The sequence below is a fragment of the Pogona vitticeps genome, chromosome 4 (genome assembly GCF_051106095.1).
Source record: "Pogona vitticeps strain Pit_001003342236 chromosome 4, PviZW2.1, whole genome shotgun sequence".
Taxonomy (NCBI): Eukaryota; Metazoa; Chordata; class Lepidosauria; order Squamata; family Agamidae; genus Pogona; species Pogona vitticeps.
In genome coordinates, this window is record NC_135786.1 from 143967447 (window position 1) to 143984429 (window position 16983).

Below are 16983 nucleotides of genomic sequence, written 5' to 3' on the forward strand. Positions count from 1 at the left end.
CTTCTCCGTTAACCCATTACTTTCGGGGTGATAGGCAGTGGTTTCCTTGTGTTTAATTCCACAGATTTGCCATAACCGTTTCATGAGCTTTGATGTAAACGATGCGCCCAAATCTGTGATTATTTCTGAGGCAAATCCCATCCTGGACATATACCCCACCAAGGCATCTGCCACTGTGTTAGTTTCAATGTTAGTCAAGGGAATGGCTTCGGGGTACCTCGTGGCATGGTCCACAATGGTGAGAATGAACCGGTTCCCCCTCTTTGTGGCCTTGGGCAAAGGTCCCACAATATCCACTCCTATACATTTAAACGGGGTGTCAATCACAGGCAAAGGGCACAACTTCGCTTTGGTCCTGTCACGGTTATTCCCCTGCCTCTGACACACATCACATTGTTTACAGAACTCCTTGATCTGCTTCCCTATTTCAGGCCAGTAAAAATTTTGTGTGATTCTCTGCTGTGTTTTGTTCACCCCTAAGTGCGCAGCAAACATGTCAGAGTGCCCCCTTTGTAAGATCATGGGGCGATACTTTTCAGGTACCACTAGCTGACTTCTGATCCCATCTCCCCCTTTTGAGATATTCATCAGGGTCTCTCTATATAAAATTCCCTTTTTCTCACGAAATCTCGCTGTGGTTTCAGGTGTTAACTGGGTGTCTGTCACCTGTTCAAAACACTTTTGGAGAGTGGCGTCTGCCTTTTGCTCTTGGCCAAATTTGCTGTCTGTGGTTAAGGTTTCTACCACAGCTTCGGAACTCCCCTCATCTGCTTCCGCCTCGGGCTCTTCAGTACCCCCCTGAACTGTCCCCGTGGTAGCTTGTGAGCGTGTAATCACTAGCACCCGTTTCACATGTTCAGCCAGGTCATTTCCCACGAGCACGGCTGCTGGCAGAGTCGATGAAATCGCTAGCCGCCAAACTCCCCTCCAGCCTTGAAAGCTCACAGGTACCTCAGCTACTGGCAGTGAGATCACCTGCCCCTCAATCCCTGCCACCTTCAAGCTCTCATTTGGGATTATATACTCCCTAGGAATAATATCTGGATGGCACAGGGTCACCTGGGAACAAGTATCCCTTAGCCCCCTATACTGATGGTCAAGTATTCCTACGTCCACCCCTGCGGTCTCAAACAATTGCGAATCTGTCCTCACTAGTAAGCAGCGCTTGACCTCCACAAGAGGACCATTTTCCCCAGCCTGATCAGCAGATGTAACTGTTCCAGATTGAGTAGCCATGGCAACAGGCTCCCTCAGTGGCAAGGAGCTTTGCTCTTTCTGGACACAGAACACAGCTTTTGGCTTGGTTCCACTTAAATCATGAGGCAAATTTCGATTTAGCTGCTTCCATTTCTCACACTCTGAGATTAGATGGCCCTTTCCCTGACAGAAATAACATTTTCTGCTGTACTTGGAGTCTCATCTGGTTTTGGTTTTCCCTCCAAAATCTGAGGTCTTTGTGGTTTCATGTCTGAGGGCTTCCCTTCAACATGGGCCCCTCCCCCTTGCTGGTTTTTCCCTGGTCCCTGAGAGTACTTGCTGTAGGTTTCTTTGGGTTTACCTACAGATTTCCCCTCAGCACCTAAGGGCTTTCTTATTTGGTAAATAAAATCTGCGATCTCTGCCGCCTCTGTCACAGATTTCGGTTTCCTCTCCCTCACCTGGAACTTCAGTTCCCCATGCAGGACTGAATAAAACTGTTCCAGCGCTATCAGGTCTTTGAGCTGCTGGAAGGTCTCTGTCCCCTCCTGAGACAGCCATTTCTCTAGCAGCCTCACCAGTTGGGCCCCCACTTGGGTAAAAGTCTGCTCTGGTTTTTTGGTGAGTGACCTGAATTTTTGCCTCAGCTGTTCAGCAGTTATCCCATGTCTGGCAAACACCAGTTTTTTAAACTCAGCGAAATCTTTCAACAGTTCCACTGGCATCTCTGCATAGACTTCTGCCAGGCTGCCACTGATTAAAGATCGCATAATGGTCATCTTCTCAGTTTCCCTTACTAAGAAGTCCACAAACGCTCTTTCCACGAGGGAAAAGAACACCTCAGGGCAATCTCCCTTGTGGTACACAGGGAATTTCTTCAGGTCAGTTTTAGACAGGCCGTCTTCCCCATTCCCTGGGTTCCCCTCATTATTATTGTTATTACTATTTCTATTCATTATCTCCAGCTTCTTCAGCTCAAACGCCATTTTCTCTAACTCAAATTGTCTTTGCCTCTCTCTTTCCCTTTCCTCCATTTCAAATTGCCTTTGTTTCTCTTCCCTTTCTATTTCCCTCATCCTCAGTTCATGCTGTTGGGCTAGGACCATTTTTCTGAGTTCTGGGTTCTGTTCTCCCGTGCTCTCATCCTGCACTGAGCCAAATTCCTCCTCAGAACCTTGGTCTACCTGTGGGTCCCTTACTTCCCCCATTTCTGCCATTTGGCTTCGAGTCAAGGGCATAATCCCCCCCCCAGAACAGGCTGCCTTCAAAAGTCAAGCCTCAAAATAAAATGACGATTTTTTTTCTTTTGCCTCAGAAACAGCCTTCTATAGATTGCTGCTGTTCCTTCAGCACTAACTTGCAACTGTTGCCAGGCAGAATCCACCCCCTCTGCTAGGCCTCACAGCAGACAGGCTAGATCACTGTTACTTCACACAGCTTTGCCTCAGCCCTTTCCCGCCAAAAAGGGTTGCCTCAGAGCTCCCTAATCTAGTCCCCAATCTGAGGTGGCACGTTCTTCCACTAGCGTACCTCCCCGTGAGGTAAGCCTAGAAGATTACCTACGCGCTCTCAGATTTTCCCTGACTAGACCCCCCTTGCTCTGGGCACACTTGCCAAGGCTTTGCTGGACCACTGGACAACTGGACCAGTCGTATCCCGCATGCTGGACACCAATCAATGTGACAACCCCAGACCTACTGGAGTATACCACACTTTAATTAAGCTGCCACCAACCATTCCCTATAAGAAGTCACACAGACCAGGAATGGATTTTTAACAAACAAAAGAACAAGGTTTATTTAAATAACAAACAGGGTAAATAAAAAGATCAAGTAAATAAGATACTGTAACGTGGCTTAGTCTCAATCATACATACAACAGTTTGGTTCACACAGAACACTTTAAAGTAAAGCACAGACCCTGAACCTATCAGTTCTGGCTACCTATAAAGAAACCTGAACCTATCAGGTATGTACCAACTGACACACAGTTGTACTCAGTCTGACACACAGACTCCAACTCCTCCCTCTCCACACAAGCTCCAAATATATATACAGTACAGCTCCTCCCCCTGATGTCCCGCCTTCCACTCCCCATAGGATGGAACTTTCCCTCCAAACCCATGACAGACAGGTACCATCAGTGCTGTATGTTACAGTAGACATTTCAGAAGATGTGATATCATGGCCCAGGAAAATTCTGAAAAGTTTTGTTTAGATTCTGTCCTAGGCCTCTGGGAAACTCACAAAACAGGCATTAAAATGACAGCTGGTACACCAGTAACACGGCAAGCTGCATCTGAACAGGGAAGTTCACTTTTTCATTCTAGGTTCAGATGCATGGATAAAACAGCCCCTGTTGCAGTGTGTATTGCATTGTGCCTTCCTCTTGAGCTTTTTATTTTGCCCAGCTCCCATAAACCCATTGTTTTTCCTGTGGCTTTACAAGCCAAGTAGATCAGCAGCAGAACAGAAGTCAGCAAAAAGGAAGACACGAGCAGTTTGCCCTGTAGTGTTTTTTTTTTTTTTTTTGTTCTACCCTAAAATTAAATAGTCACAAGTATGCTAGCAGCCATGACTTACTGAAGCTGTGGTCAGCACAGCCTGCACTTCAGTTTGTCTCATGCTAATTTGTAAGGGACTGGGTCCAATTCTGTCCTTAAATTACATGTTAAAGGTCTGAGGCCCAAATGTCTTTTTTTTTTTAAAGCAACACTTTAACATGTCAATGTGATTATATGTTCCAAGAACCTTCTACCCAGTCAGATCATTTCTGTTATGGAAATTTCAAACCCTGTAATCATGTTTTGTGTTTACACAAGAGCTCACAAACCTCACCATACAATATGGGGCAGGCAACCTATTTAAAACCTTCTTCTGAAAAACAAACACAAGTTAATGTAATTTCGCACAAAAGGAATATTTTTTCTTTTCCCATGAGCCCATTTCACAGCAAGTTGCAAAGAAATCTCTCAACAAAAGTGCAAAAAGGAGTAGGGAGGTAGTTAACTACAGAGAGTGTATTCCTCATATACAACTAATACAATTCAAACTTGGAGGTAACTAGTTAACAAGTAACAAATTATTTATAATTAATTCCATTCTCTAGTAATTAAAATGGAACAACATTACACTGTAATTGCACCTTAGTGCAGGATAAACTATCAGTTGCATTTATAGTTATTAAGGTATGGCCTCATTAAATTGTGATGAAAGAGTATCACATGCCAGTTCATGCTATGGGCTGCTGCCCTGTGCTCTGTTGTGGATGTTGAGACAAATGATCATAAAGCAGATACCATGGGTCAACAAACTGCAAGATTCAAATTTTTTGAACAAAGATACTTTGGATGTAGAGCTTCTGTTCTGAGAAGGATGAAGAAGTCAGCACAGTAAATTGTGAAGGACTATGGGAGTTGCAGTTCAATTACTGGCCATAACTGTCCAAACCAGCTCTCAAAGATTCCTCCCTCCCTTACTGTAATGGTCTCTTCCATAGTTATGTTGAGGGAAGGGAAATAGTGTAAATTGCTACTAATTAACAATTTAATAATCATCTTCCTCACTGTGTGCCATTCATGTGGCATGGTGCACAACCAAGAATCCAAGCAAAAATTTATTACTCAGCAGCAACTAGCATTACACATTATGCTATTTCCCTTGTAGTGGTGTAACTATGGAGCAGAAATTTATCTGACATTTTAATGTATTTACTGGGTATTTTTAATTTACCTGTCTAATAACCAGACAACTACAGACCTGAGGCAGATTAGAAATGCTATAGATACAATTAAAAAAAACTAGCAAATTTGAGCAACTGAAGAAAAATTACTTAATGGTTTTAAGGGAGCACAAAATGTTTTGCATGACATGGGGAGAGAGGGACGTAGGGGGCTTCAGTGAGACAGTCAACACTTTGACTCTTCCAATATAGGGTTAGGTTCTCTCCACAGACATTTAAGAACTTTTGGGTCACCTCTTGTTTTACAAGGACTAAGCCAACACCTAGAATGTAGACACTGAAGTAAAAGATTGGCAAACAGACCTACTGACCTTAATTTCGAAAGCTTTTTCGGCATTAGGCTAGAATCCAGGAAAGAGCAAGACAATTCACTGTTTCATTGATAATTAAATGTGAAGGTATTAATTCCTACAGTGAATCTCTCGAGAATAAGGCTAGACAGAAAAGTATGCTATAATTAGACAGATCAAGTGTTATTAGAAGAGCTTACTAAACCAAAACGAAGAAATAAAGCAAATGGGAGACCAATTAAATCTGATAAAAAATGTGCAATATACTGTTCAAATTTTGCTAGACTAATTCAAGCTCCATGACAGTTTCTCAGATATAAAACAAGAAAACCAGAATATAGCTCCTGCCTAGAATGTTTGAATAAAATTGTGACCAACTAACAAGGTAACCAAAAAATTGCAGGAATATGTATGGAAAGTTAATCATAAAAGATTGGCTTTAGCTAACTCAGCTCATGAGTGTCAACACTAATATGCAGGGCAAGCCCAAGATATTTTACTACCCGAGATGAAGGGCAAAATGATGACACCACCCCTTAGTCCATGCAGAGAATCTGGTGGATTAGCAGCTGTGATATTTTAAAAACCCACAAGTTTAGCTTTGCGGGCCCCAGGGATGCTGTGTGGCGTATATAGCTCTGTCTCCGAATAGAAGGAAGTGGCTAGGAGCTGAAGAACAATCCATCAGCAGCATCGTGTTTCTAAGGCAGTTACCTACCTACCTCTGCCTATGGCAGTACTGAACCCACAAACAGATATCCTATTTGCACCTGGCATTGCTGCTGATGTTTTTGTCCCTGGTTCCTCCAGTCTAGATCCCCTGCTTTCTCTCCCTCCCTCCCTCCCTCCCTCCCTCCCCCTCTCTCTCTCCTCTGCCTGGGTCCTTTCATTTGTTTGCTTCTTCTTACTCTCTTCCAGTCTGCCTCCCTGAAACCTCCTACAACCCCAGCTGATCCTGCCACAAAATGGAAATTCACTATGCAAAGCAAGAGCCACAGGGATAACAGAGTTTCCATATTAGTCTCAATCTGTATCTCAATCTGTTCCTGAAGAAATAATTTTCTTATTGCTGTGGAACTGATTCTAGGACACAATTTAGGTGACAATGAGGTTCCAATGTTCAAATCGCTGGCTGCTTTGTGACTTGTTGAATCAGCTTACTCAACATAAAAGGTACAAAAATTGGCGTTATTTATTGCTCAGAAATACCATTATTGGAGACAATGAAGGAGTTTAAAAAAATACCCTGCCCTCGTTCTTCCTTTAGCTTCTTCCTCTGTACATGAACTGAGAAAGTAGGTGTAAATCAAAAAGAATCCCAACCCACTGATAATTCCAAGCAAATGGACACCATGAACACGAGAAAACTCTTAACATGTCAGCGATGGCTGAGATAAATAAATCATCATTGATATGAATCATTACCACATGCCTTAGAAAGCCATTAAAGAGTGCCCATAGCAAAGAAAAATTTGGCTATTTCAGAGCTCTCTTGAAAACAAAAAGGGGAAAGAAAAGCAAATTTTTCAGTTATGCTCAAAAGGGCAAATGCGTTAAATGGGGATGCTTTCAGCATTGCATCACAGAGGATTCATGTGTGAGCTTACACATTTATTTAATGGTTTTATTTTTAGCTCTCACTCACTGTTCTTAAATAGCTCCCTTTCATTCTGCTTTGACCTCCTTTCAGCTTATATTGGCCAAAAGAAATTGACTTTCTGAGACATGTGGGAGGCAAGCACAGCCAGAGCCAACTCCCACACCATAATTTGAATGCCCTTGATTTTAGGTACATTACATATGTATACTTGCATGGTTTTAAGGTCTCTTCTCCAAACTTTCCCATGTAAGTCTAAAGAGTCTCAGAAAGGATAATCTCAACTGAGCCAAGCAACATGCCCCCCTCTCTTTGATAAAACAAGCCACATAACCACCATACCACCGGCACATCTAATTTTGGAACTGGGCTTTCGAATGCTGAGAAATTACAGCCTTCAACTCGCCATCTCATTATATGCACATGTTTGCTTTGGTTTAGATGAAGCCTCTCAAGTAACAGTCTCATTGGCCACGTTTGCAAACACAGACTTCACTGGAGTATGTTGAAAGCGGGCATCTTATTGTAGGTTGCAGCAGTCCACCTTTAAAGGTCCCATTCAAATGGCCTATGTATACAGTACTTTAGGGGTGGAATAAATATACGACTAATACATTGATCTGAACACAGGTTGCCACTGTTCTCTCTTGTTTAGCGGTAAGATCTCAAAGATGCATCGTGCTAAAATTCAAGCAAAGGTTTTATCTTTAACCTTGGACTAAATAAAAACAAGCATGTAAAGTTCCGACAGTGTTTTAGCAAATAGGCTTTCAGTACCTCCCTTGCTGCCAACTGTTTGAGCAACATATTAAAAGCAAACCCACTGTCTCAGATGGATCCTTAGGTAGCCAAAATAGTGCTGTCCAATGTATGACCGAGGTATCAACAAACTCAGGGAAACAACTGTACAAATGCAACAACAAAAGGGGGTGGGGTGGGGAGACCACACACGCAGGAACTTCCTAAAGAGACCAAAATAGACTAAGCATGTTCACCAGTCATTTAATGACTGTTGGAAAAGGGGGGGGGGCTGAATGAGAGAGAACATGAAATGGAGTCTCCTGAAAAAGAGTATGCCTAGCTGGCTAGAACTTTGAAAAGGAACATGCCATGTGGCATCATTTTCATGTATGTTCCAACTGTCTAAGAATGTTTAACATGGCTCACAACTGCACAACCTGGCTCTGCTGAAAGCACTGGATCATAATGACATTTGAATTCTGTGAGTCCAGAATTATGAATAAATAGTCAAAATAGAAACCTGAAAGGACATCATATAAAGTTAAGCAAGCGAGCCTTAGAAAAATGGATTAGAAACAGGAGAAGAATAACATTTCAGAAAGAGTCTTGGAGGAGAAGGTAAGGAGACCAGACCAACACATCAAGAGATGTGCAATTCTGGGGAATTATAGATTAGGAAAAAAAAACCAAACATCTCATTGACCTAAGCAGATGGAAATTTTACTGAATATGTTTATATGACTTTCAATTAAGTAAACAAAAGTTTACAGTATCTTAGTTAATTTCTTTGATTCTTTATTAGTACAGTATCTGGGACAGTCTTCCAGTAGCCAGAAAGACACCAGAAGCAAATATATTATTACTGCTTGTGGGTGGATCAACAAAGGAAAATCAAAACTTTGGTCCAAATCCTCTTTAGAAGTTATGCTAACAAAAAACAAATGGTATAATACTGGCACATTGCCCCTGATTTAATTAGTCCCTGCTTGGATGCCTGATATAGGCACAATAAGGAATCTAAGTGGGGAATCCTTAATTAGAGGCAATTTCCCATCAAGTGTTACACCACCTCCTTTCTAATAGCATACCTAAGCAAGAGGATATTGGCCTTTATTTTATTTTTATCAGAATATTTGAAAAGATTTCAAGACATGATAGCTGAACAACAAACACCTCCCTGATATTACTTTTGAAACCAGTAAACATACAACGAATTAGCACATGTTAGATTTAACGAGAAAAAGCTGAAGGCATTAAAAATTCTTAACTGACTAAATTTTAGCATGTCTGAAGAGCAGCGTGCATAAAATATGGATTCATATGAAACTATGATTTTAGATATCTTTTTAAACATTATACATTTAAACATTACATTATACATTATACAATTAAACATTGGATTTAAATCTAAACACACAGCTGGTGTCACAGAAGCAGAGTCCCCACCCATTTCTTTCATGGAAGCCCCTCCAACATCTTGAAGATGCTACTGAGAAGGTAAGCATACCTTGCAGAATGGAGTAAGCTATGATGCTGGGGGAGAATGAATCCCTAGAACCATTATTGATGAGCTGATCCCCCTTCATCCATGAAAGGCAGATAGCTCAGTTAGTTAGCTATCTGGCTGTGTAGCCTTAGTACTCTGATTCCCCACTGGGCTTCCTTGATAGGGGCTGGACTTGATGATTTATAAGTAGAGATGGGGGTATTTGTATACGAATATCCCCATGCAGCTGAAGTTAATGACGGTCTGGCCCCTGAATATCCCCACTCTTGCATCCAGCAATGGCAGCCTCACACATCCTTCCAATCGCACCCAGAGCACTGCTCTCTTCCTGCTCGCCTGGCCACTTGGCAGCTGTGTAGGGAGACTTATCCTCCTCCCCTTGCCTGGAGTAGCTAGCTGAGCAGGAAGAGAGCTCTCCAGTTCTAAGATGATGATGATCTTGGACCAAACCCATAACCTTTAATCACACGTACATATTCAACAACCATTAATACTGGACGGACTAGTTTTCTAAGACCTTTCAGTATTCTACGCTGCCTCTTCTTTCTTCCAGAATATTGTAAACTGAATAGCCTCAAGTCCTAGATTCACTGTTTCTAAGGACCCTTCAGCTGCAAGTACTCTTATAAAAGAGCTAAGAGAAACCTTACTTCAATCCATAAGCACAGTTTGTGCATGCACAGTGCAGGATGGTCTAAAATGTAATTAAAAATTGATTTTGATTCAAAGAAAACAATAGCTCTATCTTTGGGCAGATCATTATCCTAGATGACCTCTGATATCTTGCAACATTATTGTTGAAAGTCTGCTACTTATTTTAATGAGTCACACTGGACTAGGCCCACTGCATCAGTGGGGATCCGGAGAGTCAACTTCTCCACACATTTCATTGATTTAATGGGCTTACTGTAATTGTGACTTACTTCGTGGTAGTAAATCTCAATAAGAGTAGGCCCATTTGAATCAATTGAACTTACAAAGGAGTTTTCACCCAATCCCCACTCATTCAATGGACGTGCTGTGTTAAGCAACAGTATTTCAGCCAGTGTGATTTAAAAGAGTCAATGCCTTAACTACACAATGTTTCTGACATCACATCACACATTTTACACAAGCACCTTTGCAAAAATTTTGCATAAACCCCTCACAGCTTCACAAGATAACATTCATGTGATTAAATATTAATTCATATATATTCTGGCAGGGAAAACATCCAAATCTGTAGAATTTCTGACTTGAAAACATTACCCAAAGCTTTCTTCTTTGAAATAAACTTACATAAATTTTGTTTTGCTGATATCGCAGGAATAGGTTATGCATTATGGCGCCCTCATGGAGGTCTATCAGTGCTGCCATGTCTTCTAAACCTTCTTTGCCTGCAGTCTGCATAGCTGTTACTTTTTGGTGTGTAATTGACCTTTGTTTGTAAGTGTATACCTGAAAAAGAAAAGACAGTGCATTAAATATGGGTGGTTCTTTTAAAATTGTACATTTTAGATATTTGTCTATATCTTGAGACTTTCTCTTCGAGTTCAGAATAACACAAGAAGCCACATGTAGTTTCATTGCCATACACCAAATACATGAATGTTTGAACATCAGTCTTTTGCCAACTGAAATCTTACCTTTATAGAAGAGCACTTTGTTAATCTTTTGCCAACAGTTATTTCACAACCAAAAGTGTTCTGAACTTCTATATCTTACAAAGTACACTATCAGAAATGAATTGCAAGCATATCTAAAATTGTGTTTGTAGGTATCACTTCAGTTAAAGGCCAGATCTCACCATCTGGATTGGGATAAATAGCAAGGAAGTTGTTGTGTTCAGAATGTTTGTCTAATGCAGGGGTTTCCAAACTTTTGATGGGGGCCACACCGGATATTTTCATTTTTGAGGGCTGAAGGAACTTGAATGGTTCCACACATGCGTGCACCCCCCGCCCGCACCCCCACTCCCACCCACACGGACACACACATGCCCACACACACACCCATACCCTCCTACTGACACACATGGATGCCTGCCTCCCCCCCCCCATACACATGGGTTGAAGGGAATGGGCTGGGTAAAACAGTAAGGCGGGCCAGATGTGGCTGCAGGCCGTAGTTTGAAGATCCATGGTCTAATACAATGGAACCTAAAATACATACATTTGAATAGTATTTTATGTCTAGAATTCTATTCTAAGTGTAGGCCGTCGATTCAAACACCCACCCAAGCAACTTCCCTCAACATGGAGAAAATTCCAGAAGAGAAGTAATGTCATGAGTAGTCTCATTCAAGTTTAGAGCCCTTGGAGGACTCCTTTAAAAATAGCAAATAATGATTCATTTAAACTGTCTTTCACTGCTGAAGCCTGTCTTACACTTGCTTGTTCCATGGTCAGCTGTACTGACCTTTGCCAGTGAGAGTGCTCACTACTATGAACCAATTACATTGCAGAAGGCTTTCACTGGCCATCACACTTACTGAAAAGCCAGTGTGAGGAAAGTGAAGAAGTGAGTCCAACTGTATGAATGCTTTTTGAAGGCAGCCCCTTTCTTTCCTTTCGCTATAATTAGAGTACGTACTTACATCTTACCCACCCCTACATTTCTCTCCCTCATCCTGTGGCAGCCAGAAGTTTATTCTGTTTGCAGATGGAAGAGCAAGAAAAGAAATCTGGATGTGGCTATGAAATTACTGGCATCTTTCAGGGGTATGAAATTGCTAGACATTGCTAGCGGACTGTAATAAAATGCTAAAGTAAAGATTCATGTATTTTTCATAAGTACACAAATTACACCATCAGACCGGGGGGGGGGGGGGGGGAGGGACCACCTCCCTCAGCATTCTGTTGACATTTCTTCTGTTCTTAAGCAAGTTATGACCACAATGGCTAATCTTTATTGTTACTACGTACTCTGCATCTGATAGCTCAAAGTAAACTACAAATACAGGAGTTAAAACATGGCCATTGTAACATTCTTATTTGTTTCCAGTTTTTGTGGTCATCTTAATTTCCTGGGATATAAGTTTCATAGGCTAAAGATACACTCTGTGGTGATGGTAGTGGGCTCTTTGTTTGAAGAGCTAGGAGGAAATTTTCAGCTGAATAGCACCTGGGGTAAAGTTTGAAACCATCCCCATCAAAAGCTGCTTGCAGCCAGTTTTTGAACACACCTCAAAAAGCAGACCTGGTACAGACATCTGCCATAGGTTTTGGGGACTCTCATGTATATATATATTTCTGAACTAATCACAAAATCTGGTGCACAGCCTGAGGAAGATGAATTATTATTGAAAGCTAGCTGTTTGTTCAAGGTTTTAGGGGTCTAATAAAAGTATCACCTGCTCTTGCCTTTGCATTATTTTAAGGACCACATGGCCTTTTTCTATTTTCTTTTTCTGAATTATGTGGTGAAGTGTTTCTTTGGCTTCAAAAGCTGCTGCCTTTCAATTACACTGTTCAACCATGCTCCACAGAGTTGTTCGCCAGACTCTGATGACATTCAGACCAAACATAAATTTCCATAAATGAGAACCACCACTTCAAGGAATTTCCAGTGACCTTAAAGCAAGGAGCGCAATTAGGTTTTTAAATGCATATTCCTATATGTTTTCAAAATATGCAAGTTTATATATAAGTTGTCATTTTTCAATGCAGAGCCAGCACTACTTGGCATACTTTTTCACTGGTAACTTTATCACTCACAATATTTTAGAAATTTAAAAATTAGTCACTGAGGAGGTTTTAGTAACATGGGGGAAAAAGAAAACCCCCAAAACTTTCTGGAATATTTGGAATTAGAAAGCTTTCCTTTAATTGAAGACTTGTGATAACCAAACCATCTGTGATCCTTTTGGGAAATGTGATCCAGCATTTGCCACCATGGGTTATAAACTGTATATTCCTTTTGGAAAAACAGAGGATTACTTACAAGGTTCTGATTTTTAGGTGTTTTTTTTTGGGGGGGGGTTACAAACCCAGTTTTAATTTAAAAATGTATCAGGCATGTTGCTTAAAGTGTTGAGTTCAGGATTTTTAAAAAAAATTTAGGAACATTGTCCAACAGTAAGAAAACATGGAATAACCATAGGAATTAAAAATTTAAAATGAGGAGTTGAAGTACTCACACTACTCAAAACTTGTATTCTGTTGCTTAAGGAAATCTGGATATTGTGCCAAGCACAGAGACAAGCCGTCAAAGCCTTTCACTGGAAGCACATATACTTTTGACATTGGTTCAACAGAAACAATGTTTATATATTTTCTAATCCTGATATAAACCCTTTTAAAACCACACTCCTTCCTAATATATATGCTAGTACTGTATAAGAAGTAATATTCAGGCTCATGGGCTCTGACTTCCCCCTTTTGCATACAGAAATTAACATCCAAACTAGGACAAGTTACAGTTATTCAGAAACGGACTCCTTCTCATCCACATTATTGCATACGCACTAGAATAGACATAGACAACTGAGGACCCTTCTAATGTCACAGAACTGAAACACCCATAATTCTTCAGTGCTGGCTCTGATGGTTGGGAATTGTTGAGGGAAAAATCTGGAGGACCGCAACTGCCCATTGCTACACTGGAGAGAAATGAGGGGTTGTTATTTTAAAAAGAGGTGGGTCACTTTCTAATTCTACAGTACATGGCTTGTTTAGTAGCAACTGCAGAAAGAATATCTTCTCTGTATACCACATGTACATGGTTCTTCCTGTCTATACATGCAGCTTTGTTCAGCTGTTGCCATAACTGAAAACAGTGAAGTCTTACTTCTGAAGTCTTTTAAACATCCCACAAATTGGCCATAAAGAGACTACAATGGGCTGCAAAGAACAAACAAGTCAGAAGAGGGATACTAAATTATGACTGTGACCTACAATAAACCTCTGAAGAACCAAAGGCACCAAACTGCGGTCACCTGGGGATGGAAATAAAGCCAAGACCTGCAGAACTGGATGGAAAGCCCCCTAATTAGCATAGTGAGGTCAAACTTGTTTGGATGTACAGCTGCACAATTCCAGAAAATGAAAGGACAGCTCGGAAGCTTTTGCTTCAAAAATTAGAGACTACTGTATATGCTATACTGGCATCACAACTTGGAACATGACTGTGAAGAAGGGAAGATGCATGTACCAAGTTTTCCAAGAGCCAGCATCTGGATGTTGTGTGTAGCTAGTTGGCTCCTCCAAGAGCTGCTGGAAGATGGACCGACAGAAGACTTCCCCCTTTCCCCAGCCATCCAGATCAGAATGTCAAAATGTTTTACCGATGGCACTATACACCTCTAAGATTAGCAAAAATGTCAGAGGGTAACAGTAACATATGTTGGAAATGCAGAAAAAATGTAGGAACTTACTATCATATGTGGTGGACATGTGAAAAGGTCAAAATTTATTGGACACAGGTATGGAATCTAGCAAAAGAAATTACACAGCAGAAGTTAGAGCTAAAACCTGAAATGGCATTATTGAATGTCATTTCAGGAGTAAATGATAATAAATTGAAGCATTGTCTTATGTATATACTCACAGCAGCTAGATTACTCTGGGCCCAGAAATGGAAAACAGAAGAGGTTCCGACGATGGAAGAGCTGCTAAAGAAGCTATGGGACATGGCAGAGTTGGACACTCTATCAGAAGCACTACGGGAACAGCCAAGAGACTATGTTAAACAAAGCTGGGGACTAATATATTCTTGGGCCCAGAAGAAGACAGTTTAGGGTGAAATCTATGATATATGTATGAATTAATTTAATATATACTGTAAATGGATATAGGGAGAATACAGGGGCTAACGAGGCTGGAATCTTTGATTCCAAAGGGGGGTGGGGGCACTTCAAATAGAAGGGTTAGTTAGGTTTTTCTTTCCTATATATGTAGTATGTTTTTTTTCCTTCTTCTTGTCTCTCCGCTTTTGTCTTTTTTTTATTTGCCTTTTTTTTCTTTTAGTGTTTTATGGCTGCTTGTATGTTAGAGATTATTAATTAATAAAATTCTTTTTTGGACAAAAAAGTACACAATTTTCAGCAGAAATCTGCTGCCGCCGTATCATCTGACTTCAGTTTTTCACTGATTTATTTTCCTCTTCAATTTTTCTTTGCTTCCTGCGTCCAGTTCTCACATCAATGACCACCACCCCTTGTTTTACTATTTTTTCAGCCTTTTCTAATTAAATACACAGTGGGTGGCGAGAACCAATCAACACCAAGAGGCAGAGCTAAGAGATTGAACTGGGCTCTTACTCCTTAAAAATGAGCCACAAAAAGCAATTTTAGGATGCCAGTAAATGTACATGTATGTTGTTGTTTTTGCCTGTAATCTATCTATGTTATGTTCAGATGGCACACTGGAACACACAATCCCCTGTCTGTCAGGAGGCATTATTTCTCAAGAATCCTTGAAAGGGCAGTCAATAGAATATTTTCCTGTCTCTCTTTTATTTAAAATGCTTTTCATGTGAACCCACCTGATAGGTAGCAGGAGGAAGAACCCGTAATTCCTCACAATCCCTGTGCAAATTAAGATTTTTAGGTAACTTCACTAAACATATATCCATATTTATGTAATGTCACCCTGTCCTTTGTTTTTGCAACAAGCAGCCTACCTTAACCTTGTAACCTGTGCTCTCTTTTGATAAGCAAAACCACATCTATGCTACAGCAAGAAGTTCTTTCTACAGACCTGAACGCCACAGAAGTGCAGGGCTTGTGAGACACAGAACTTAGAAGCATTATACCCTGTATCCCTGAAAATAAGACCTGACCTGAAAATAAGCCCTATTAGGATTTTTCAGGATGCTTGTAATATAAAGCCCTACCCCAAAAATATGCCCTAGTTAATTGAAACCTCGCACTCCGCCACTGTGCTGAACCAGAAGATGACATGACTGTATTTGAATAAATGTAGATTGTTGTACATGAAAAAAAAAAATAAAACATCCCCTGAAAATAAGCCCTAATGCATTTTTGGAGCAAAAATTAATATAAGACCCTGTCTTCTTTTCAAGGAAACAGGGTAGGTGAAAACTAAATAAAAGTAAGAAACAAACAAAAACAACAAAAATGTCATGGCATATTTTATTTTTTTGTTTTCTATTTTTATTTTATTTTTACCTATAATGCTTGTACAGACTAACATGGCTACCTCTTCTACATCTAGAACTTAGAAGGGTGCTATTTTCACACCTCGGTTATTTTTTTTACAGCCTCCTTGGGAAATGAAGAAAGCCATTAGCCTCTCTACCTCACCTGCTGTTTTATTTCCTCATTTTATAAAGGGTCCTTTTCCTTGTGGCATTCATTCTATTGAACAAGGCAAAACCTCTCCATAGTCATGGTACTGCAAGGAACAAAAGGCTCTCTGTAGGCAAAAGGTGTGTGATTATGTAATTAAATCATGCTGCCATGCTCCCAGAATGCTATTTAATGATACCACTATCAGGCTTGGCTAGCAGGAAACTTTATGTCTGGTGAACTGAGCCAAGGCATAGTCCTGTAAAACTGTTATAGAACACAAGGCGTCTTGTTAGTGACCACCCCAAGTAATTAATGACTAGTTTTCACTGTGATGGCAAACCTATCTGTCTGACTTCTACCACTTCAGAACTGTAAGGAGAGGCTCCTATAATTGAATGCCTCCCATTCAAAATATAAGAAAATAACATGCAGTCCCTGCTTTTAGAAATCTCTTACATCATAAATGGAGTTCTAAAATTAATAACTGTGTTCCATCAAGTTGATTCTGACTTACAGTGACCCTTTCCAGCATTTTCTAGGCATAAAGTACTCAGAAGTGTTTTTTTTTTAACTTTTATTTTGTTTTTACCTATAATGCTTGCACAGTGTAACATGGCTACCTCTTCTACATCTAGAACTTAGAAGGGTGCTATTTTCACACCTCGGTTACAGCCTCGGT

At 40.6% G+C, this 16983-nt stretch overlaps 1 protein-coding gene and 1 long non-coding RNA gene across 2 annotated transcripts in view; one reads left to right on the top strand and one right to left on the bottom strand.

Moving 5' to 3' along the window:
* The window catches only part of MYO10 (myosin X), a 145528-nt gene that overhangs the window by 95453 nt on the left and 33092 nt on the right, over nucleotides 1–16983 (bottom strand). The window contains 1 exon segment of the mRNA XM_078391709.1: nucleotides 10352–10510. Coding sequence (XP_078247835.1) covers nucleotides 10352–10510 — 159 coding nt within the window.
* The window catches only part of LOC140706826 (uncharacterized), a 61484-nt gene that overhangs the window by 9615 nt on the left and 34886 nt on the right, over nucleotides 1–16983 (top strand). The gene's annotated exons all lie outside the window — the stretch shown is intronic.